The following is a 22,256-nucleotide window of genomic DNA, read 5'->3' as shown; positions in this document are numbered from 1 at the left end:
TTTCAAAATTAAAGTAATGGAAGACAGAAGAGCAGATTGCAGTTAGTCATGAGAAACACAGGTCGTGTGTGTTGTGTGTCAGTCACTGTCATCTCCAGTGTGTTTTATTTCAGCCAAGAATGTCCTTTTCTTTTTAGAGTTGAGTTGTAAAGATACAGTTACTGCTCTCATAAGTTTTCTTGACTTAATAATTACCTAAAGATCAATACATTTCAGGCATGTGACTTGTTCTGCTTTTCTAAAGCAAAATGCTGAAAATTTCCATCTTTTTTTTTTTTTCAGGTAGAATGCCCTGAACAATACCTTATTGTCTGAGTGGCTTCAGAGGAATCATCATGAGTTATTTTTTCAGGTAGGAGTGGCTATAACTTGTGGTAGTATGTTCATTTCCTTGTTATTTTTTTTATCTTGAAATTTGCCTTTTTGCTACTGTGCAACTGGGAAGAAAAACAATCTGATTTTTTATGTGGAGGGGATACATTTTGTAAAGTATCTGGACTTTTAGAAAGCTTTTTTTTTTTTTTGCAGATGCAGGTAGACTGTCTTCAAATAATGTCATGTTTCTGTGCTACTTCTGTCTAAATTTGAGTTTACCCAGGCTATCTGTTAAGGGGCTTGTTATTTTTATCATCTGTGTATGTAGATCCATGTACCTTGTATTTGTGGAAAAGGGCAGTATTTTCATAGAAATCCATTTCATTCAATGTCCCATTTCACCAGGGAGAACCTGCATTAAACTTTGACTGTATTTTGTACTTACTGAGTTTGTAGCATTAACAGTTGGGGATATTGTAGAACTCACATTTGCCAACAGGAACAGCAGTAACAGGAGACTTCAGGTGTTTGTAGAGGAGATTTTTGGGGCCTGTTTCTTGGTTTTGGGAACACAAAGGCTGATGCTTGGCAAGGATAGAATATTGTTATTGTAGTGTAGGTCACATTTTTATGACTTGAAAGACACCTTCTGTGTTTTCAGCAAGTTTGTCAGTCACGAACATCAGGACTGCAGGTGAGATCTGTCTGTGCCTTGTTTTCAGACAAACCTGGTTTGTTTTTTCTTTTTTTTTTTTCTTTAAAGTCTCTCACTGGATATTGTTCTTCCAAAGATTCAGATGACTGGTTGGGTAAAAGTCCTTGAGCAGAATTGTGTACTGTTTGTGCCAGGTATGTTATACTGTGTTGTGGCTTTTTGTTTGTCTTTTTTTTTACTTCCCTGGAAATAATTTTTTTCAAAATAAACCTTAAACATTTAAGGTGCAGTGTTTTTCCTTGTTGAATTTATTTTCTTTCAAGCTTAGGGCATTTGAAAACTGTTAGTAAGTGCTGACTGCAGCAATGTTTGTGTCTCCTGCACCTTCAAAGATTTCTGTGGTCACTCACACACAACTTTAACAACCTGCAGTGACCGTGGTGACACGTAGGAAAGCCAGGCTGTGCTCTGAGAATTGCCATCTCCCGAGGACATTGTCTAACCACACTTCAGAAGTGCTTTTCCTTAGTTCAAGGTATTCATTCTTTAGCTAGGGACACTCATAAGCTTTTCCTTTCCAATCAGTTGTTTGTACAATAAACTTAAACCTTCTCTTTTTGGTGTAAATTTGACTCTAAAGCCCAAAGCGTTACGAGGCATCTTGCTCTCCTCCTTGCAGGACAAACAAATCAGCTTTCTGATGCTTATAATTTGTTTTTGCACTCTAAGATTCTGCATTTAGAGCCAGAGGAACACGTTTCCTTTGAGCCAGGCTTTCCCCACTGTGTAATTCAGAGTTGGAGAGCTCGTTTGCCTCCCTGGACTGGTTCCTTTTCGCAGCTCCCCATGCTCAGGTACCTCAGTGCGTGCTCAGGGCCTCAAAGCACAAGGTGTCTTCGTGAAGACACCTGTGTCAGGAATCTCAAAAACACTCTGGATAATTTGCTTTTTAAAATTACAGAATTGATGGTGATAGTTAAAGAATACAGTTGTGAACCCCCACCCGAGTGCAGCTGTTTTCTTTGGCTTGGATGAAGCCTTCAGCCCGTTCATGTAAAAAATCGTGGGCCAATTTGGCAAAGCTTTCTAAAAATGTCTCTGCAGGTTGTACTGAACCTTTACTTACAGTGAGTCACTGCTGATGTGCAAGGCAGAATTCAGGTAATATTTACAGAGAATGGACATGTCCATGATCGTGGATGTCCTGCAGCAAACAGGGCTGATGTGCAAATGTGTGTGTCAGTGTGTTCTGGACTTGGTTGTGTGACTGTCTGATGGGATCTGTGAGAACTGAGTCTGTGTTTAGAAATGATCTCATACCTTGAGAACAAGGGAGCATATCTGAAATCTCATGTGAATTTTCAGTTTAGAGGGTCAAAATCACAGATATTGCACAGTCTGTTACAATGAAGGCAGGACCAGTCTGATGATAATGAGGGGACTGAGGCTGTTGGACCCAGGACTTGTGTTCCTAATGTTAAATCCTGAAATGTCTAAAGCTGCAACTTTTAATTGTCCTGCTCTCCAAAAAATAGCAAAATTAAAGATTAAAATTAAACCCTGCAGTGTCAGGAGCAGATCTTGGCTGACCTGCATGTTCCATGCTAAATACAAAATTGAGCACTCCAGCCTTTCCTGGATTGCCCTGATGCTGTTTGTGCTGAGTAGGTATTAGAATAAAGGCAGTTTTACCTGTCCCTTGTTACTTTTCTGAGCTCTTTGGAGCTGCCTTTTCTTGGAAGAGCAATATCTGTTTATCTAGCACATGGCAGCTTGATCTCTCTGTTAGGTGGACCTCAGTGGGTTAGATGCACACTGCTGGGACTTGAGGGAAGTTTTAACTTTCTGGCTGCCCTGCAACTGCTCATGAGGGTTGGGGGGGTCAGGAGAACCTCTGTGGTTGAGTCCCAATAACCTTTTCAGCAGAGGAAGCTGTTCCTCTGGGGATATGAAGCCATGTGAAGTGTTCTTCTAGAATTGCTTTTTGTGGCTTTGACATCTTACATGGAAGAGCGTTGGTGTGGTGATACAATCATCTTGGGCAAAATACTAATTAATCCCAAGAGAGAATCTGATATCAGGCCTTGGGTTTTGTAGGCTTGAGTTGAGTTTTTACAGCAGTGAGTACAGAAATGTCCACTTTATTTGAATCTTCCATCTACTTGAAGGTGTGGCCATGCTGTTGTTTAAGGACTGTCCTTACTCCTCCTTCCAGAGTTGAGCTGCCCGAGTACATCCTGGGCATGGGCACTGTTGTTCAGGGTTACAGTAAAAGCTGCACTGTGAAGATCACCAACACCTGGAGGTACCCAGTGGCCGTCCAGGCCAATGAACGTGCCCTGCGTGACACAGGTAACCAGTGCTGGAGAGGCTTCCCGTGGGCTGCAGGGAGCTGTCTCAGACAGATTGGCTTAAGCCACTGCACATGGGGAGGTTTTTTGAGCTTCTTCCTCCCAGTGCCCCTGCTGGGAGCTTCAGGGCCAGAATTCTCCTGGCCAGCCGTGCCCAGGGACCTGGCCTGCTTGGGGCTGCCCTGATGCTTCCCTGCAGGGGCCTGATGGGCTGATTACCCTCCTCACCTGCCAGCATCTTCTGCCTTCAGTTCCCATCAGCATCAAGTTTCTTTGGGCGCTCTGGGGGTGTTGCAGACAGATGGGATCTGTTGTGGTTGGAAAGTGCTTTGTCTGGAGTTCACGCTGTCACAGCTCTTGTGTTCGACCTTTATTGAGGAAACAGCCTGTTTGATCCTCTGGTGGATCAAAGTAGGCTTCCAAAAGAGGCCTGGAGGCAAATCTGCACTTCCATCACAGAGTGGCTCGCTGTGTCTGAGGGCTGCTCAGGTGTCTCCTCTAAGTTTCTGTCCCGGGAACAGCACAGCGTGGGGTTTTTCCCAGGGCTCCCAGCAGGGCTCTCGTATGGCCTTAACATGCTTATGACACATTTTGTGTTGCTTGTGTATCTCAGCTGCTTTGTTTTCATCTGTTCAAGGTTTCAGCATATACCTGGAGCCCGTGGAGTTCCTGATCTACGGCACCAGCAAACGGTTTCAAGTGAACTTTGCAAGTGCCAACCTGCCCATGGGAAAGGTGGATGTGCTCCTGCCCATCAAGGTACCGCAGCTTTTGGGGCAGGCAGCAGGCTGGGCACAGCAGCACGTGTCGCCTGGACTCTCAGCTGAACTCTCTGTCTTTCTCCAGGTAGAGAAAGGCCCCACACTGCACATCTGCCTCCGTGCCACTGTGATTCAGCTGCTGCTCAGCCTCTCCAGGAACAGACTCCAGTTCCCCGATGTCCAGGTTGGGCAGTGCTGGTGTGAAACAGTCCGGCTTTACAACTGGTTCAGCGCGCCCTGTGAATGGTTCCTCACTGTCAACAAACCTGCCAAGAAGGTAAAGCACAGGGAAATGGAACACGGAACGTTGGATTTTCTTTGCACCTCCTGCCTTTTCTATGCCTGTGGCTGCCTGAGCACTTGGGCTACAGTGTGTTTGAGGAAGCTTTTGAGGGTCCAGATCAAGGCTGCTTTGCCTGGACCTGTTCCATTGGCTGATGCTTTGCTTCCCTGCCATCCTCACCCATTCCTCCTCCTCCTCCGAGGACAGGACGGTGGCTCCCCATCTGCTTGCCCTGCCTGCAGGTTGTCCCTCCAGTTCTAGACCGTGGGGGCCACGCCGGGTTTGCTGTGGGTGCTCTCAGCACCGGGACAGGATCTCAGAGCACTCCAGGAACCGAGGCTCTGTCCTCTCAGACCGAGGAGACCTCACACGACTGGTTTCTGTGCTCAGGTGGACAAACGTTTGACACCGGCCGTGCGTCAGAAGGAGCTCCAGGCTGCGAAGGATGATTCCCGTGTCTTTCAGTGGAAGGCCCGGGAGGGAACCCTCTATGGTAGAGAGTGGTGTGACCTGCAGATCCAGTTTTCCCCCCTGGAAGAGGTGAGATTGGCAGCTGTCGCCCCAGGAGCTCTGTCAGGGCAGGGTGGTAAGGAGAGCCCAACACAGGGAGTGGCAGATGAGCTCTTCCTCCACGAGCAGCTTTCTGGAAGCCCTGCACTCACTGGGCCTCAGTTTCCCCTGCAGCACACCCTTCTGAGAGGCGCCTTGAAATCCTCCCAGGGAACATCAGGGCACTGTGCTGTGGCTGCCTCTCTGCCCATGGGGGAGATCTGCCTGACTGCCTCGTCCTCCCCCTTGCCTGGTTGTATTTGCAGCCTGCGACGCTGGGTGCAGAGCAGCTGGCACAGTCACAGGGCATCAACCTGGAAGGGCCAATGCTGGCTCATCCTGCTGCTGGCACCAACAGACAAAACAGCCACCAGACACCTTCCTGGGCACGGCAGGACAGTCACCTGTAGTGGTGTGCTGCCAGCAGTCCCTGGGGCTCTGGCCCAGCCTGCCTGCACATTGCCGTGCAGCTGGGGAGTCGACTTCAAGGATGGAGCATTCCCAAAAGCCCTTTGCATGTGGCCACTGGGACTTGGAAACCGACAGGGTGTAACAGGAGGGACACAAGTGCTTCCGTGCCCAAGAACAGTCCCAGGGATCTTTTCATTGCTCGACGGATGTAACCAACCATCTTGTGTCAGGCTTTGACCAGAGCCAAACACTGAGCAGAGAAGACGACCTTTATTTCTAGCCAGCCAGAGCTCATCTGCCTCTCTCATGGAGCTGGTGTTTGCCTGATGCAGCAGTACCAGGACTGAGGGCCCTTCTCATCTGCTCCTCCATGACTAGGGGAGAACATCTGATAATCCATTTTACATCCACTTCATACCCAAATACCCAGTTACACTGCACACCAGGATTTGTCCCAGTTACTCAGAGCCAAGGACACAGATGCTGTAGGCCCTACCATAAGTAAAGATCTGGGTTTCCGTTCCCCCTGGAGGGACTGATAACACCCCTGACCTTTGAGCAAGGCTTGTATTTGGGGTCCTGTCACCTAGGACTTCATGGACAAGTTCTTGGCACTTTTCTCTTTTCAGAAGTCCTACAAAACCGAGCTGAAGATCAGCGTTCGTGGGAACAGCCAGCTCCTCGTGCTGCACATCTCAGGACAGGGTCTGGAGCCACGGCTGGAGTTCAGCCCCATGGAGATCAAGCTGGGAGCGGTGCTTCCGTGCGGCCCTGAGCTGGAGAGGACAGTGGTGGTGAAGAACCCCTGCGAGTTCCCCACTGAATTTTACTCCCTGGAGTTTGACGAGGAGTACCGTGAGGAGGAGAAGGTGAGAGGGAAGGTCTGGTCCCCATGTGTGTGCTCCCCAAGCTGTGCAGCACTCCAGCCTTCCCAGGCTTGTGCCAGGGAGATGGAGGCAATCTCCAGGGCAAAGCCTGGTGGCACTTTGAGGTGAGCCATCCCTGCTGGCAGTCTGTGGAGGGGCTTGGATAGCCTGTGTTGTTGGGAGGAAGGAAGGAGGGAGAAGATGGGCTGAGTCTGTTGGTATGATGGAGGTTGATAAAGGAATCTTGTGGATGGTTTCTCTTCCCCACACGCACAGATCCTGCGGACGCTGGAGGAGTTTGGAGACCGGACGGCCGTGGTGATGCCTCCACGCGCTGTGGGTGAGAAGCTGCCCCCAGAGGTGCTGGAATATTATGAAAAATGGAAGAAGATGGAGGCTCTGGGTCAAGAGATGTCCAAGCGCAAGGAAGAATCAGGCGAGGACAATGGTAAGGCTTTGGCATTGGCTGTTCTGACTGGGGACATAGCAGGGAGCCCAGCCCACACACCCCGAGCTCTCTGTCACTTTGTTCTCCATGCAAAGCCCATGCTTTTAGCAGCCATCTGACCTCCTGCCTGGTGGAGGAATTCCTGGGTGAAGGGCTGTGGCATCCTCTGCCAACCTGGAGTGTAGCCAAAGCCAGCTCCTATCTGCCTGCCACAGACTGGGGAAGTAGTCAGGATATCCCCTTGCGTCCCTTAGCCACAAAGAGTAGCATCAGATGAGCTCTTCAGCCAGTAGAACCAGGTCTAATATCACTGGCTCTTTTCTATTTGCTCCTTCCCAGCAACAAAAGCACAAGCTCCCGTTGCTTTCGGCCGTCTCCTTTCCTGGGATCGGAGGGGATAGGGAGGATGATCAGGATCCAAGGTAGGCAGGAGGCTGACTTTTCTGCTGGTTCTGCACAGCAGCACTTCAAGAGAGCATCAGGTTGTTGAAGGACATGGTGGACGAGTGTGACAGGCCCATCCGTCAGGCTGTCAGGCGCTACCTCGACACCAATCCCGTTGTAGAAGAGCTCAAAGCCCAAATGCCCAGAGGGATTGCCATCATCGTCTATGGGACCCCCCGGACAGGTACGGGAGCCACAGCCCTGGGCTGCAAGGAGAGGGGGAAGCAGGAGAAATGCATCCTGGTGGAGCGTGGTGCCTGAGACAAAGTCCTCAGCTGCATACGAGGTGGAGATGACCCACCTGGGGCTGGAGTTCAGTGCTCGTAACCGTGCTCAAGCTGCCTCCCTCGTGGTCTCCCCTAGAAGGGCACTTGCTTTCCCACCGTCCTTGAAAGCCGTTTGTGAGTTTCCAGAGGCTGTCCCTGAAAATGCCTCCCGTGCAGGTGTCACCAAGCAGTCTTCCTCTCTCTCTCAGGAAAGACAAGGGCGGCGGCCGCCCTGTCCAAGTATTACAGTGCCGCCTGCTTGTCCCTGGCCGAGGTGGTGACAGAAGCCATGTCGGACGAGCGCAGCTCGGCGGGGCGCCGTGCCCGGGAGCTGTGCGTCGAGGCTGCCCGTCAGCAAAGAGCCAGGAGGGAACAGATGCCGGGTAAGGAGAAACGCTGCACCCAGAGCATGCTTAGGAAACCACCACGACCGTCCACTTCTGCTTGCTCAGAGAAATGGTTTGGCAGCCCTCGGGTCTCTTAGGGAGCATGGGTGCTGTGCATCTCTGGCTAGTTTGAAAACAGAAAGCTCGATTTGAAGGGCTCCCACAGGGGCACTTTTACTGCCATTCTTGGCACATATTCCTTTTTCTAGGGGTGGTGAAGCACACCTGTCTCTTTCTCTGAATTTTTTCTATTTCCTCAAAGCTGAATCCAGCTTGCTGCTCATGGGCAGCAGGCAGAACCATTGCCCACCTTCAGAAGGAAAAAGCCCTCTGAAGTGGCTCATTAAGCACAAGACAGCTATGAGTGTGGCTTTGCAAATGTGAGAGGAAGGGAAGAATAAGCTCCTAGAGGAGTTTCCAATGAGAAACATGCTGTAGATGAGCTCTTTTCTCCAGAGATTTTCCTATGCCCACTGTTGGCTCATGCAGCTTGTGCACGCTGTGCTGTTCTCCAGATCAGACTGGAGACTTTCAGGAAACTTTGCTGGCAGTTGGTGCCCTGAGCTCTGCAGGGTGAGGGCAGACCTGCTTAGTGTGGGGAGAAGTTTTGCATTGCTTTGCTTTGAACCTGGTTGGGTTCAGAGCTGGTGGAAGGAAGAAGGGTGTGGATCCCAGCTGGGGTTTTCCCACACGGAGGATTTAGCTCCAGCAGAGGCGGGTGATGCAGCTGGGGCAGGGCTGCATGTTACAGTCTCCATGTGAAAATGCAGGATGGGTGCAAGGTATGGAAACAATGGTCCTGGAGGGCAAATCTTTGGCTTGATCCGTAGGGGAACTACTGTGCTAGCAGTGTCACCTGCGTGCACGTTTGTTAGGAGGGACCTAGGGCTGGCTTTAAAATCCAGTCTGGGCTGGTGTGCTGTATCCTGCTGATAAGCAGGGAAGGAGCTGCTTCTGGGAAGCAGTGCTGCCAGTGCCCAGCAGGCTGGGGGACAGGTGCCATGTCCCTTCCAGGGGCAAGGCTGTGCCCATTGGGGTGGAAGGTGCCTGCTCGCTCCTCACAGCCCTGCTGAGCCATCTGTCCCCTCTGCAGGTAAAAAGGGTGCTGAGGCCAAGAAAACCCAGCCCAGCCCTGGGGACAAAGCCAGCCAGAAGACCCTCAGTGCTGGACACCAGAGCGCTTCAGCAACCAAGGATAAGGCATCTGACAAACCCCAGGCAAGATTTTCAGTGCCCTCCAAGGTGAAACATGATCTGCACTGGTTAATGCCTGGGACCTTCCTGTTGCCATTGAGATGGGAAGGGGCTGCTTACAGTGGAGGCTCCCTGTCACCAAGGGCCTGGTGCAGGGTCTATAGTGCCAAGGGCCAGCTGGGCATGGCTTGGGGTGGGAATGTGCTCTGGCAGAAAAGCACCATTGGTTCTTAATGGTTTGTGGGCAAAGTGCATTCCTGGCTGACTTGGCTGCAGGTGGCGAGCAAAGCTGTGGGAGGCTGTGCCGGGGGCTTGCAAGCTTGGGTCTCTGCTGGCCAAGGGACGGGCCCTCCAGGGCCTGCACTGCAGGGTTGCCCTTGTCTCCGCCAGCGAGGAAGCCCAGATGTGAGCCCAGCACTGGGAACTGTCCAGGGCTTTCTGCAGGGGTTTATTTTCCTTACCATGCTCCACATTGCAGATGGCAGCCGTTTCCTGCGCCACCGCTCCTGCGCCACAGCGACTGACCATCCTCACCAGGGCAGGGAGAAAGGAGGAAAAGAGGAAGTGTTGGAGCTGTGTGCTGCCTGAGGAATTGCTAGTGGAAATCATCTCTGAACAGCTGCAGGTACGTGGCGTGGGGGAAAGGGAGACATTCGTGCTCCAGAGAGACAGGCAGTGAGGTACAGCTCGGAGAGGAGGAGGAGGAGGTCTGTACCTGCTGCTGGAGGATCCTGTGCCGCATGAGGGATCCTTGGGGGAAGGTGCAGATGCCCTAAGTTGGCAGATCCAAGCTGGTCGTAGCTAATGCACTTGGAATGACAGTGGCTGGTGTCCTGAGACATCTGCATTTACTGACCCGCTGCGAGCCCAACGTGTGCGATGGCTGACTCGCTGTTCCTGTTTGTCTCTCCTGGCAGCTGAGTGACTGCTACAAGGGAGTGGTGTTTGATGGCCTGGAGACCCTCCTTGCGAGCAGCCTGGCATCTTCTCTCCTGTGCGTGCTCAAAGCTGTCAGCAATCGCCCTCATATCCACGTTGTGAACATCTTCCAGGATTCTGAGTTTTGGAAAGGCAGGCAGGTAGCTGCAAGAGAGAAGAGGGCAGCTAAAAAAGAGCAGAAAGGTGAGATATCTCCACCCCTCTCAAATCTCTCTCAAGCCCTCAACCTTAGCTGTGTGTATCTGGATTTGCAGCAGAGCTTGTAAGAATTCTTTTTATTGATCCTTCCACCTTCTGCCTCAGTGTAGCCAGCACTCAGCTCACAGCTTCTTTACATACAGCAGAGCTGAGGCTGTAGGACTCACCTTAATCTCCATCATTAAAGCTTGGGTGCAAGTGCAAGCTGGCGTGGCTCAGTGAGCAGCCCCCAGCCAGCTGTCCACAGCCGTGGTGCACCTGAGCCAGGCCACAGTCTGGGGGGCTGTCTGAATTCTGGAGCAGGGATGTGAGCTCCGCAGTGTCTCCTGGTAGGGTGAGAGGCTGGGTCAGGAAAGAGCTGTGAATGCTCCCAGCTGACCCAGAGCCCCAAGCTCTGCTCGCAGTCACTGATGGCTTCTCTTGTGGTCTGTGCTGAAGCACGGGAGAAGGAAGAAGCTGCCCGGAGAGAGGAAGAACGTCTCTGGGATGTGGATGTGGACGAGTACGAAGCCCTCTCTGAGAAGCAGACAGCTCTGCTTGATTACAAAATAGAACAAATCAAGCGTGAGCGGAGGGAGAGGTAAGTAAACCTCCTCTGGGTTACTCCTCAGGGTAGTGTCCCTGGAGGGTTTCTCTGCTCCAAGGACCTTGGTTGAGCTCAGAGGGGTTCAAGAGCAAAGGCCAGAAGCAGCACAAGGATGGCCAGGTCCAGGTCCCCGGTTCCCAAGAGAGGAAGGACTTTCCTCTGTTGAGATGAGAACATCATCTCTCCGTTTTAGCCGTGAGCCCTCTGGCTTAGACATGGCCTGAGGGGAGTTGGGCTCTGGGCTTGCCTTGCCACTGCCCACGGAAGTGTCTCGAAGTGCGTGATGTTGGTTCTCATCTTCATCGTCCCCCTTCTTCACCAAACCCGCAGGATTGTGGTGTGGGCTGGTGTGGGACACAGCTGTGCTGGCTTGCTTTAGACCCCAGTCCTGCTCTAGATGAAGTCCTTGCAGTGCTGATGTGTCAGGGCTTTCCTTAGGGTGGAGCACCATCCATAAAAGCTTAGGCTGCCCTTCAGCTGCAGCAGCAGGTGAATCTGGGAGAAGCTCTGGCCCAGCAGGGCAGCCCAGCTCAGGAGGATGCACAGGAAGAGTGTGGAGCTGGGAGGGGAAGCTGCTTAAAGCGAGCCTGTGTTTCAGCACTTCTCTCAGCCCAGGCTGATGTTTGTTGTACTGGGAGGAGATGGCCAGGGCTGTTTCAAATCAGTTCCCAGGACAGACAGCACGAGTGTGCCCTGGTCACAGCTGTGTTCCAGCAGGAAACCTGGTGAATCAGAGCCTGATTTGCAGGAGGGGACTTCCTGCAGCCTTTGCTTTCTGATTGCTATGATTATTCTCATTAATGAGCAGGCACAGCCCAGGGAGAAGGGGGCTGAAGGAGCCAAGTAAGCATAGGAGGAGGAATAAGTAGGTGTTAGCAATTTATGGGCAGGTCTAAACTGGGAAACCAAGAGAGGAGCAGCATCAGTCATCCCTGCAGAGAGATGGTGGATCAGCCTTTGGCAGCGTGCTGGAGGTGTCCGGGTGGGTCTCAGGGGAGAAATTGCACAGTTGATACCTTCTGATGGCAAGGCTTAGGTTTGGCTGGCCCAGGAGGTCGCCTCCCAGCCTTCCTCACTTGGGATGTTCCCAAGCTGTCTGGGTTGAGGAAGGTCCACGGAGATGGTCTGACAGTTCTGCCTGGCCTCAGGGTCAAGGAGTGAAGGGCGAAGCCAGCTGGGATTACAGCGAGCCCAGGTTTCTGGTGGAGACTCTCAGGGGTGTTTTCTCTTTGGCTTGCAGAAGGGAGCTGGAGCGGCTGGCTCGAGAGCATAAGGAAAGCAAAAAGGCGTCATCACGAGCCTCAGAGAAGCAAGATAAGCTGCAGAAGAACAAGAATGGTCACTCGGAGAAGTTTAAGGTACCCGCAAAAGAGCAGCAGCAGGAAACCAAAAAACCAGAGCATCCCATCTGTTCAGAGAGTTTCTCAGTCTGGAAATCATTAAAAATGGTCCCAGGGCAGGGCAGCTCCCAGGCATTGTTCTCTTCAGCTGAGTCACTTGGGAGAGGTTTCTCTCTTGGTCCCACTGTAGGTCCTGCCTCTGCTCTGGAGCCTGCTGACCCACTGGGAATAAAAAAGCACTTGTAGTCTGTATAAATCAAAAACTCCACTGCCAAAAGCTCAGGGCCTTTAGGGAAGGAGTGTGAGGATGAAGGTGACAGGAGTATAAACAGGCTTTTCTCTTTGGTTTTAGATCCTGCACTCTCTGGGACTGGGACCTCCCATTCCCTCTGGCTCTCTTTTCTCCGTGGTCCCCTACCCAGAGGAGGACAGAGTCCCCACAGCATCACAAGACCTCAGACACTTCATCCTTGTTGAACCTGAGGGTGCTGCTGCAGAAGATGATGTGGTGGGTACTCCTTTTTGTGCCTTCAGTGAGGGTGCCAGGGCAGGGGACAGGTTGGATGGAAAAGGGTCACCATGGAGGGGCAGTGAAGACGTGATGGGGCCCCATGTCTGCAGGCATCCTTTCCACCAGGGATGAGAGAAAAGAGACAGCTCTGCTGGAGACACAGAGCAGTTCTGTAAGACAACAGGAAAAAAATCACTTAAACCCATCAACCCAAGGGTCCTTGGTGGGGAGAGGGTCCTGGGTAAGGAGGGGTGTCCAAGGCAAGACAAAGACCAATAAGGAAGACCAAGTCCATGGGCAGTGGTGATTATTTATTCTCTCTCCTGTTGGCTAACAAATCCCCCATTCTGCTTTCCAGGAGGGGCGTGTTTCAGGGAGGTCTCACCTCTCTCTCCCTTTTCTCTCTCCCCTTATGCCAAGGCCCCAGAGGCAGAGGCACAGGACCACTTGAAGGAGGGGAAAGCCACGAGCAGACACAAGTCTAGCAAGGAAAAGCCAAACTCCCCCCAGAGCCCGAAAAGTCTCCAGGATCACTCCCCAGAAACACCCCGAAGTTCACCTGAGCCAATGAAAAGCCAACTGCAGAGTGACTCAACCCTCGAGAGACCTGCCAGGTGAGCTGCAGGGGAGGAGGTGATCCCTGTGCTTCACGCTCATCTTGCCAAACAAGGTCCGTCGTCCTCAGCTCCGCAGCGACCCTCTGCCAGTGCCTCCATGGGATGGCGAGTGCACAGCCCTCCTCCTTGTCTCGTTTGCCCCTTAGCAATGTCTGAAGCTTCCATTTTAACTGCCAGGCTGAGAAGGTTCCGGTGGATCGTTCCTGCCCACGCTGAGGTGGAACCGAAGATCCGCTTCAGCCCCACAGTGCCAGGGCAGTTTGACCAGCTGATGAACTTTGAGATCCTGGGCTCAAAGCGCCTGTACCAGTTGCCCTGCAGTGCCACTGCCCTGTACCCCAGCATCAGCCAGAACCCACGGTAAGGCTGGGCCACGGGAGCATCCCACACTGCACCCCCGACCTCAGAGCCAGGGCTGCCCCTTGTGACCTTCTGGCTGGGGCAGATGGTGCTGCCTGAGTCACCCAGCATCCCTTCCTCTGCTGGGAGCTGGGAGGCTGAACTGCTACCTCAGCCACCGAGAAGGGTGATGGCTTTCTGACTAGATTTCCTACTTGCAGCATCTCAGAGCTCCTCATTCCCCATTTTTTCTCTGCCCAGGCTGGTGTTTCCTCGCTGGAGGAAGAGCAAGGAGAAGGAGGACATCATCTCCAAGGAATATGTCATGAGCACAAAGCAGTTCCACTTTGGACCGCTGCTTTGTGGCAAGTCAGGAGAGTGGTATGTGCTCCCTGCTCCCAAGTGAGCATCCCTGTGTGCTGCCTGTACAGGCTGAGATGTCGGGAGGGGATCTCCAGGGCCTTGTGCTCTCCTGGACACACTTGCAGACACACTGTCCCAGTGGCACAATGCAGGGCAGTCCCAGGCTGAGACCTGGCAGACACATGGGCTTGAGGGAGCACAGATGTGTGAGTGTGAGCAGATAACAGGCAAATGAGCCTTGGAGGAGCTGCTTTGCCAGCCTGGTGGGTGCCCTGGTGTTCAGAGCCACCAGAGCTGCTGCTGCCAGCCCGAAGGTGACTTGGGGCAACCTGTGTCCCCTCCACATCTCAACTCCACCCCTTAGGAAATGAACTTTATGGTGCTTTTTCAAGTGCTTTGAGCTCGACAGGTAGACTAAACAAGCAAGTATTCTCTGGATGGTTTTGTAAACCTTTCATTTAATCTTTAATAGTAGTGAGATTTTGTGATTTGACCTGCCAATATGTGTGAGTCAGAGGGGAACCTACAGCAGGAATTACATTTTCCTGAGATTCCAGTGCATCTGCAGTGCTGGAAAAAGTCTGCCTAAAAGTGTTGTCATTGTAGCTGTTGGCATATTTCTGTTTTTAATGTCACTCTTCTTTTTATTTTTTTAATAACATTTGAAGTTAAGTTCTTGTCTCCATGGGAGCTCTGGAAGGCCAGGCTGATGGATGGTCTGGGATTTCTGTTTGCCTCTTTAGCCCTTTCATTCCAAATTCAGTTGCACACCTCAGGGAAGGGTCATTTGTTATCTTTCACATTCCCCTTGGGAACTGATGCTTTTGATTTCTTTCCCTCAGACTTTTGAGCTAACCCAGGGTAGTCTGACAACTTTTCTAAAAGAGATAAGCAAAACTCTTTTGCAAACATCTTTTCCAAAGCCTTTCTCTATCCTCTGCAGGGAAGGCACCCCAAGAAAGAAGGGGAAAGAACCCTTGTGCCTGGTGTATTGTTGTTTTTCCAGGCACTTTTGAATTTATATGGTGTGAAACACTCTTGAAATGGCCTGTGCATTGTCACGCTTCTGGGGTGCAGGCACCAGGTATAAGGGCAGGCATCAAAGCCAGGCAAGGATGAGCACACAGACTGTGCCTCGTGCCCCTGACAGGGATCCTTTTTCTTCCCCTGCTTGTTAGACCATGGTCTTCCAGTGCCACCTCCTGCTGCCAGCACACGGTGCTTTCCTCGGTGTGTGGTGAGGGCAACAGTCTCCTCTGCAGCCTTTTCCCCTTCTCTGGACAGGTACAAGGCACAGAACTGCCCCGGCAACAGCGAAAAGTTAACCATCCTCAACGACTCCCCCATGGAGGCAGAGGTGCATTTCTCCTTTGAGAACGACAGCAAAGGAGAGACGTTCCTTTTGGACCCTCCCAGCATGAGGCTGCAGCCCACAGAGAAGAAGGTAGGAGGTGAGCAGGTAGGGCAGGCACTGCAGAAGTGCCGTTCCTCCTGCTCACAGAGGGCTCTTTGTGTGTCTGTTTGTGGGGACGGGTTCAGAAGCTGAGTATTTGGGCGTACCCGACTTCTGCTGGCCTCCTGGAAGACAATCTTGTCTGCTGGATCAAGGACAACCCGGAGCCAGTGGTCTTCCAACTGTGCTGCAAAGGGGGGCACATGAAGCTGAGGGTCAGCCCCCAGGAGCTGCATTTCAACAAGCTGCTTCTGCACAGGTCAGTCATCCCACGGCTGAGGGCACTCCAAGGCTCGTGACAAAGAGAAGAGGTTTGACTCTGGTTCCAGAGGCTCAGATGGAGCTGCTTCGAGCTGCATTCAGTGGCCAGGCTGGTGTGACCACCGAGCACTGACACTGAGTGTCTTCCTGTCTCTGCAGGACTGACACCCAGACCCTGGTCCTGAGAAACAACAGCCCACTGCCCATGGCATGGCATCTCAGTGGGCTGGATGACCTTGGAGATGCCTTCTCTGCATCGCAAGGCAGGGGCATCGTTGGGCCCCGCACAGACTTTGAGGTGAAGCTGAATTTCAAGGCCGAGAAGATTGGCATCACAAATAAGATGATCCAACTAGAGGTGAGAGGGACTTGGGCCTGCCTGGCAGAGCAGGGCAGAGCAAGCAGCCGTGTGCTCTTAGGGACAGAGTCAGGGAGAGCTGCACCTGACAGACACGGGGGTGCTGTGGCCCCAACTTCTGCCTCTGTGCTGGGTTGGCCGGGTGCCCAGGCTCTGCATCCAGAGCCTGTAGCACAGCCACCTTGCTGCTGTGCAGCCTTGAAGGCTGTTGTTTGGTTGTACAGACCAGCATTCGCTCTGCACCCTTTCTGGGAGTTTGTTCCCTGTGGTTTAGAGGCTGCATTTCAGCAAACATGCGAGGTGATTGACGAGGAGGGCGCTAATTGTCAGTGCCACCTGCTCTGGGACACCTCCCATTTCTTGTGGTTGTGTTTACAGCCCTGGCCCTCTCAAGGGTGCTTTAGCAGCACCATTCCCTGCTGTGGGAGTGCAGAATTGGGCTGATAAGGTTTCCTAATGCAGCGGAATCCCGCCGGGGCAGCCTGTGAGATGAACAGGTTAAGAAAACTTGGGAGTCCACAAACACTTGTCAAGCCAGGGAGGCCATGGGGGAAGCAGCTGGCAGAGACAAGGACTTAGAGGCTGTCTTCCAAAAGAATGGTCTAAGCAGTGTTTGTTTCTTGCTGCCTCAGGTTTCAGATCCAGAAAACATCCTGGGCATTGTTCAAGCTGAAACCATCAAAGTCTCTGTGGAGGTCTACGATGTTAATCTGAGCATCAACATGCCTGAAGGTCAGTGGATGCCTCCCAGACAACACAGTCCAGATGCATTTTACTACCTTGGCAGGTGGGCAACCAAAGCCCTTGGGAGGGGATGGCATAGCAGGCAAGGGTGGCACAGATCCATAAAGCACAGACCTTGCAAGCTGCGTGAAGTAAAGCACTGTCAGGGCACCAACAGCCTTGAGTCTCTCCCGTCTGAACTTGGAAATGTGCAGCTTCGTGTGCAGATTGCATTTGGTGCTTTGAAACAACAGTCATCTGAACAGGCAGTTGGCTCAGCAGAGCACATAAAGTAGCTGGATTTGTGCTTGGAAGCAAGGAAATGGAAACCAAGCTCCTTGGCTTCTACCCTGCAGATACTGGAGTGAGAAGAGAAAGGGCAGCCAAGTAGCTAGAGAACACTTCCGAGAAGGGACACTTGCTGAAGAGGGTTTTGTGCCATCCAAGAACTCCAACTGTGTAGCTTGTGAGCTGGTGTGCTCTGCAGCAGCTCACAAATATTCACCACTTCTTACCTCGCTCTGTGGGTTTTCTGCAGGTCCAGATGGCAGCTTGGAATTTGGAACTATTAATGTCCTGGATAATAAGAAGCACGTCCTGAGTCTGCAGAACAAAGGCTTATATGACATTGAGTACAGGTGAGTCCAGCTGCCTGGTGCTGAGCTTTTCCTCAGGCTCCCAGGCCTGCGTTCTCCCCCTGTCCATGGCTAGAACCTGTTCCCGTGCTGCTCCCTTTTCTTTTTTTTCTGGTCCTGTGCAAAGTGCTGGCTGTGCTGGTGGCACCTGTGCTTTCAACTGCAGAGGTCTTCATTCTTTCCCTTTCTCCACAGTTTCAAGCTGACCACTGGAAGTGCCAAGAGGGGTGACTTGGAATCTCCCTTCACTGTCCGGCCGCAGAGGGCTGTGCTGAAAGCCTCCCAGCCACCTGTGAAAGTTGAGGTCCTCTTCCACCCCACGACTGAAGTGTTTCTCGAGAGCAAACCCATCCTGCTCTGCCAGGTGAGCTGCCTGGGCCCGGCTCTGTTAGCACAGTGTGTCTTGGGAGCATAAGCAGGAGAGGTGTCTTGTGCAAAGAGGCTTTAGCTGGGGCATCCTCTCTCCTACACACACAAACAGAGACTTCCAAAACCATTTGGGAGGCTTCATAAGAGAGCTGGAAATCTGGCTCTGGAAGAGGCCTTTAAAAAGGGAGGGTGAGCTGCTGGAGACCTGGGCTGGGGTCAGGGGACAGGGGTAGAGGCTGGCCTCTCTGCTGTGTTTACCAGCCCCTCCTCTGGTTGCAGGTCATTGATCTCAAATCGGGTCAAGGAGGCGAGAGCGTTGCCACCATCCCAGTGAGGGTGTCGGCGAGAGCTGTGTACAGCAAGTACAGCATCGAGCCTGCCTCGCCCATCGACTTCGGTGCCATGGCTAAGGGCACCAAGAAGAGACAGGTCTTAATTGTGGAGAACAAAGGTGCCCTTAACTTCAAATTCTACACCCGCCAAGCACCTCCACTGCAAAGGTAAGAGAAGACCTGCCCCAGCCTTTCTATCTGAGGAGGCACCACCACACAGCTGGTGTGTGACAGGCAGCCAGACCTGGGTTATTGTCCATTTGGATTGCTGGCTTGGGAAGAGGGAGGAAAACAACACCTCAGTATCCCCATGTGTGGGACAAAGCTGGTGACAGAGCTGCTCTGTCCACGAGCTGCAGCAATGGGTACTGCAGGCAGCTCTCCGGGGGCCATCGGGAGCAGGAAGGCTTTCCTGCATGGGGAGGAAGGCCAGCTTTGGCCTCAGACAAAGGCAGGGGAGCTCAGCATGACAGATGTCTCTGCTTTCTCCTCTCAGTTCACAGCAAGAGGAATCTGCCCCCTCGGTCAGGAAAAGAAAACGCTCCACACAGGTGGGTGGCTCCTGCTCCTGCCCAGCGTGTGCTGCTGCAGGGGATGGGGGAGGATGCAGCTGTGCCCAGGCTGGGGGTAGGACAAGGTCTGTGGGATGGAGAGTCCATTATCTGCTCAGTTCCACTGACAGTCCCATGCTCTGGCTCTGACCTGCAGTTGTGGGGTCAAGAGAGGGGAGCAGGTCCTGTGTTTGGTGGCTGCTAGCCAGCACAGATCTGGGAACACCACAGGAGCAAACTGTCCCCATCTGAACTCCCAATCCATAGAGCACTGACAGCTCTGCTTTTTCTTCTTCCCAATCCCCTCCCTCTCTCCCGGCATTTCTCTCAGTCCTTTCTGCTCTCCTGTACCTCTGGAGGTTGAAGGATCCCAGCTACCACCTTCGTTCTCTTCACCCCAACTCCTTTCTCTCTGCCACTCGGGAGAGACGTGCAGCTCCTCCTGGCTTGTTCATCTCATCCTGGGGCTGCCTTTGGGCCGTGGAGTCATCCTTCCCTGCCCTGCCACTGGGTGCTCGGGCCCAGCTGGAGGCCGAGGCGTGGCATCCTCCTTGCTGGGGGTGTTCAGGGCACGGCTGTTGGGCATCAGCCTGTCCTGGCGCTCTTTCTGCAGGCTCAGCTCAGTGCAGGCGTGTTCACGGTGTCCCCTTGCTCCGGCTCCGTCGGTCCTGGGGGCCAGCAGAAGATCACAGTGGATTGCAACACAGGAGCAGAGGGGAAATGTGAGGAGCAGCTGTACATTGACATCAGCAACAGAGACCCCAAGGACAATCCCCTGGGCATTCCCTTTACCCTGACTGCAGAGTCCTGCCTCCCAGGTACGTGCTGTCCACAGGTTGCCGTGGGCAGTCCTGCTGCTGATCAGCACCTAAACTTGCTACTTGGATAGAGAGGCACCCTAGTCCTGAAGTCCCACCTTAAAATCCTCAGAGGCTGCAGTCCTTTTTGAGTCCACCAGTGGGGAGAGGCTGGGAGGGATGTGTGGAAGCATAAAAGGAAAGCAATGCCCTTTAAGACTGAGGTTGACTGAGCTCCATCCTCACTGACTGAGCTCTCTCATCCAAGGCTGGGTTTTGCAGTCACCTGGACAGAAAGGGCTTATCAAGCCTTCTGAGAGGCCAACTGGGTCCAGGTGAATTCAGCAAAGAGACTCTCCAGCCTCAGCCCTTCCTCTGGTCTGTCTGCAGCGCTTGTTGAAGACGTCACGTCCATCTTTGAGCAGTACCCGATCCACAGCAACGTCAATCTCCGCCAGACGTTACAGTCGGTGCAAGGCAACGGTGTGTTCATCAGAGATGAGAACAAATTCATCTTCACCAAAGTTCAGGTTGGGCAACAGGCCACAGCTCGCTTCAAGATCTCTAATGGCAGCAGTGTCCCATGTGACGTGGTCCTCTCCATCAAAGCCATGCCTGGAGAGGTAAGAACAAGAGGCCAAGGTGAGCGCTGCTCTCTAAAGGCCATGTGAGAGCCTGCCTTGTTCTCCAGAGTCATTGCGTTCTCTGGCCCAGCTGGACCAGCCCAGCTCAGGGCAGGTCGAACTGCAGGGCAGAGCAGCAATGCCAGGGGGGCACTTGCATTGAATTCCACATCTCTCAAGCAAATTTTGGCTCACGCTTCTGGGTCTTTGGTGGGAATCCTTCTGAACATCTCTCGAAAGCACACTCAGAGAGGGGCTGTTACAGACCGATGGGGCAGAGCTCAAAGCAGAGCATTTCCTGGCTTTTCCTTCTCTTGAAAGGCCAGTCCTGGGTTATTTGAAGGGTTTCTGTGCCATCCCAACCTCCCACATGTGCTGGGGTGGCTGCCCAGCCCTCAAAGCAAGCTTTTGCTCGCCTGGGCATTGGCACAAGGTCAGCATCCCCTGGCATGGAGGGAGCCTGCCCAGGGAAGCATGAAGCAAGACAGGCTGTCTGGGGCTGTTCCCAGGGATGCATCTAGGAATGTACTGGGTCACATTGAAAGATGTGACACTAACACTGCACTGTGGGTTCCCCCCAAGCCTCGCAGCCTCATCAGCAACATCTTCAAGTTGGATCCTGTTGAGATGAGCATTCCTGGCTTATCCCACGCCTTTGCTACAGTGACCTTCACTCCAGAACAAAAGGAGGACTACCAGTGCACTTTCACAGCTTCCCTTGTTAGCCCAAAAAGGTAGTGACCCCGTGAAGTACTGGGGGGACCGTTCTGGTAGCTGCCTCTCCTCTTGGTGCCTCTAATGCTTTCAGTACCCTTAGGCAGAGTACCTGGCATGAGATGATGTAGGGGGCATTAAGCATTAGGCAGAGCAGAGCAGGAAAATGAGGAGGATACTTCAGGCTGTGTGAGGGACTCTGAAGAGAGAGCCTCAGGTAGCCAGCTGGAAGTTACTGACAAGTGCAACAGCTGAGCTGGGGCTTTCCAAGGCCAAAGGCTCAGATGAAGCAGTTTCTGTGCCAGCAAGTCAAGATTTCCTCCTTATTTCTGTAAAAGGAAGTGATCCTGTGTGGTTTCCAGGCATACATTAAGCTATTTTTATATCAGGGGAGTGACTGGAGCTCCTACCAAAGAGAAGCCCAGTTCCTCTCCCTGGCACCTGTGTACTGGGGCTCTGACCTGCCCTTCCCCAAGCCTTTAGTGGCTGAATTGGAACAGGGAGGTCAGCTTTCTGCCCTAACAAGCAATTCCTTCTTTAGGATCCTTGGAAATAATCTTTACTGACGGTGCTGTTGGTTTGGTTTTCCCTTCTTTCATACTGTTCTCATGGTGTGCTTTTGCTTGTTGCATATGTCTCCTATCACTGCAGCCAGAGGATTTGCCACGTCTCATCTGGTGCCTCGTTATTTATCTGCTGTATGGCATGATTCAAATGAGGGAAATTATTTAGAACTGTTATTCTGGAAGGCTCTGGCTGAAATGGTTTCTGTGCCTCTCCAGCAGGTCTGTGAAGATGAAACCCCAACAGCTGACCTTCACTGTCAGTGGAGAGGGGCACGTGCCTCAGGTGACAGTCGAGTGCCCGGGCCTTGGGAGTAAGAGAGGAACCCCTGTGCTGCGCTTCAGGAGGCTCCTGCTGGGGGATTCACAGACACTGCCCCTGGTCCTTCGTAACAATGGCATTGTACCCACAAAGGTAAGGACCTGCTCAGGGAATGCTCTGGGCTGGGAACAAGCGCTTGTCCTGTGGAGGAAAGGTCCCCAAAAATGTGATTTTCTGTCCAGTCTGTCCTTGTCAGTTGAACACAAGACAAGAAAGGTGGTGGGGTGTTTTTCTCCTGTCTCCCAGCTCACATTTTGTTCTCATGTGGGTGTGTGTGACGTCCCAGTTCCATGAGATTGCATTTGATACTGGTTGACTCCATTTTAATTAAACTTCGTTGTGGTTCTGTTACATTCTGCTCGTGACTGACTGTCCTGTTTGGCTCTATGTCAGTTCTATCCATATGCTTCTGAACACTCTTTTTTCCCTGTGTGACTTCACGTAACCTTTGTGCTGGGCGCTGTGTTTGAGGAGGGGAGTTGGTCTGGGTTCCCCGTGCTGGACCAGCGGCCGTACGGGCTCAACCCCCGTGCCAGCCTCTCCTCACACCAATGTCATTGTGCTCCGTGTTCCCTTTTCTCAGTTTACAGTTCATATCATGGATGACCAGGGAGTTCTCTTCCTGAAAAGCACGCAGTCCGCACTCTGTGCCTTCCACACTGCAGAAATGGAACAGGACTCCACTGGAAAAGGTAAATTCATTAACTGTGCAGTGTGATCATTCACAGAGGGA

General features: G+C 52.4%; 1 protein-coding gene across 1 annotated transcript; it reads left to right on the top strand.

Annotated features, from left to right (window-relative positions):
- The first annotated feature begins 320 nt into the window (after positions 1-320).
- On the top strand, positions 321-22,256 carry LOC127477583 (hydrocephalus-inducing protein-like). The gene is made up of 31 exons (XM_051802085.1): positions 321-352; positions 3,186-3,322; positions 3,959-4,080; positions 4,168-4,359; positions 4,756-4,905; positions 5,955-6,194; positions 6,468-6,639; positions 7,100-7,267; positions 7,559-7,732; positions 8,829-8,977; positions 9,408-9,554; positions 9,847-10,051; positions 10,505-10,646; positions 11,893-12,010; positions 12,345-12,500; positions 12,924-13,117; positions 13,298-13,480; positions 13,721-13,840; positions 15,107-15,266; positions 15,362-15,534; positions 15,696-15,894; positions 16,527-16,626; positions 17,156-17,255; positions 17,448-17,616; positions 17,901-18,121; positions 18,450-18,504; positions 19,118-19,322; positions 19,692-19,924; positions 20,507-20,658; positions 21,421-21,616; positions 22,107-22,256. Exons 1-31 carry the CDS (start codon positions 336-338, stop codon positions 22,239-22,241), a joined length of 4,884 nt encoding a protein of 1,627 aa, XP_051658045.1. The 5' UTR covers positions 321-335; the 3' UTR covers positions 22,242-22,256.

Source organism: Manacus candei, unplaced genomic scaffold, assembly GCF_025592945.1.
Source record: "Manacus candei isolate 608988 ecotype Guabito, Panama unplaced genomic scaffold, ASM2559294v1 h1tg000055l, whole genome shotgun sequence".
NCBI classification, from domain to species: Eukaryota; Metazoa; Chordata; class Aves; order Passeriformes; family Pipridae; genus Manacus; species Manacus candei.
This window is presented reverse-complemented; position numbering and strand designations above follow the sequence as displayed.

Bases quoted from the DNA above. Each gene is read 5' to 3' on its own strand.
- LOC127477583 (XM_051802085.1), top strand. The intron at 17,256-17,447 runs GTGAGTCCAGCT...CTTTCTCCACAG, and splicing joins TTATATGACATTGAGTACAG to TTTCAAGCTGACCACTGGAA. The intron at 19,323-19,691 runs GTACGTGCTGTC...GTCTGTCTGCAG, and splicing joins TGCAGAGTCCTGCCTCCCAG to CGCTTGTTGAAGACGTCACG.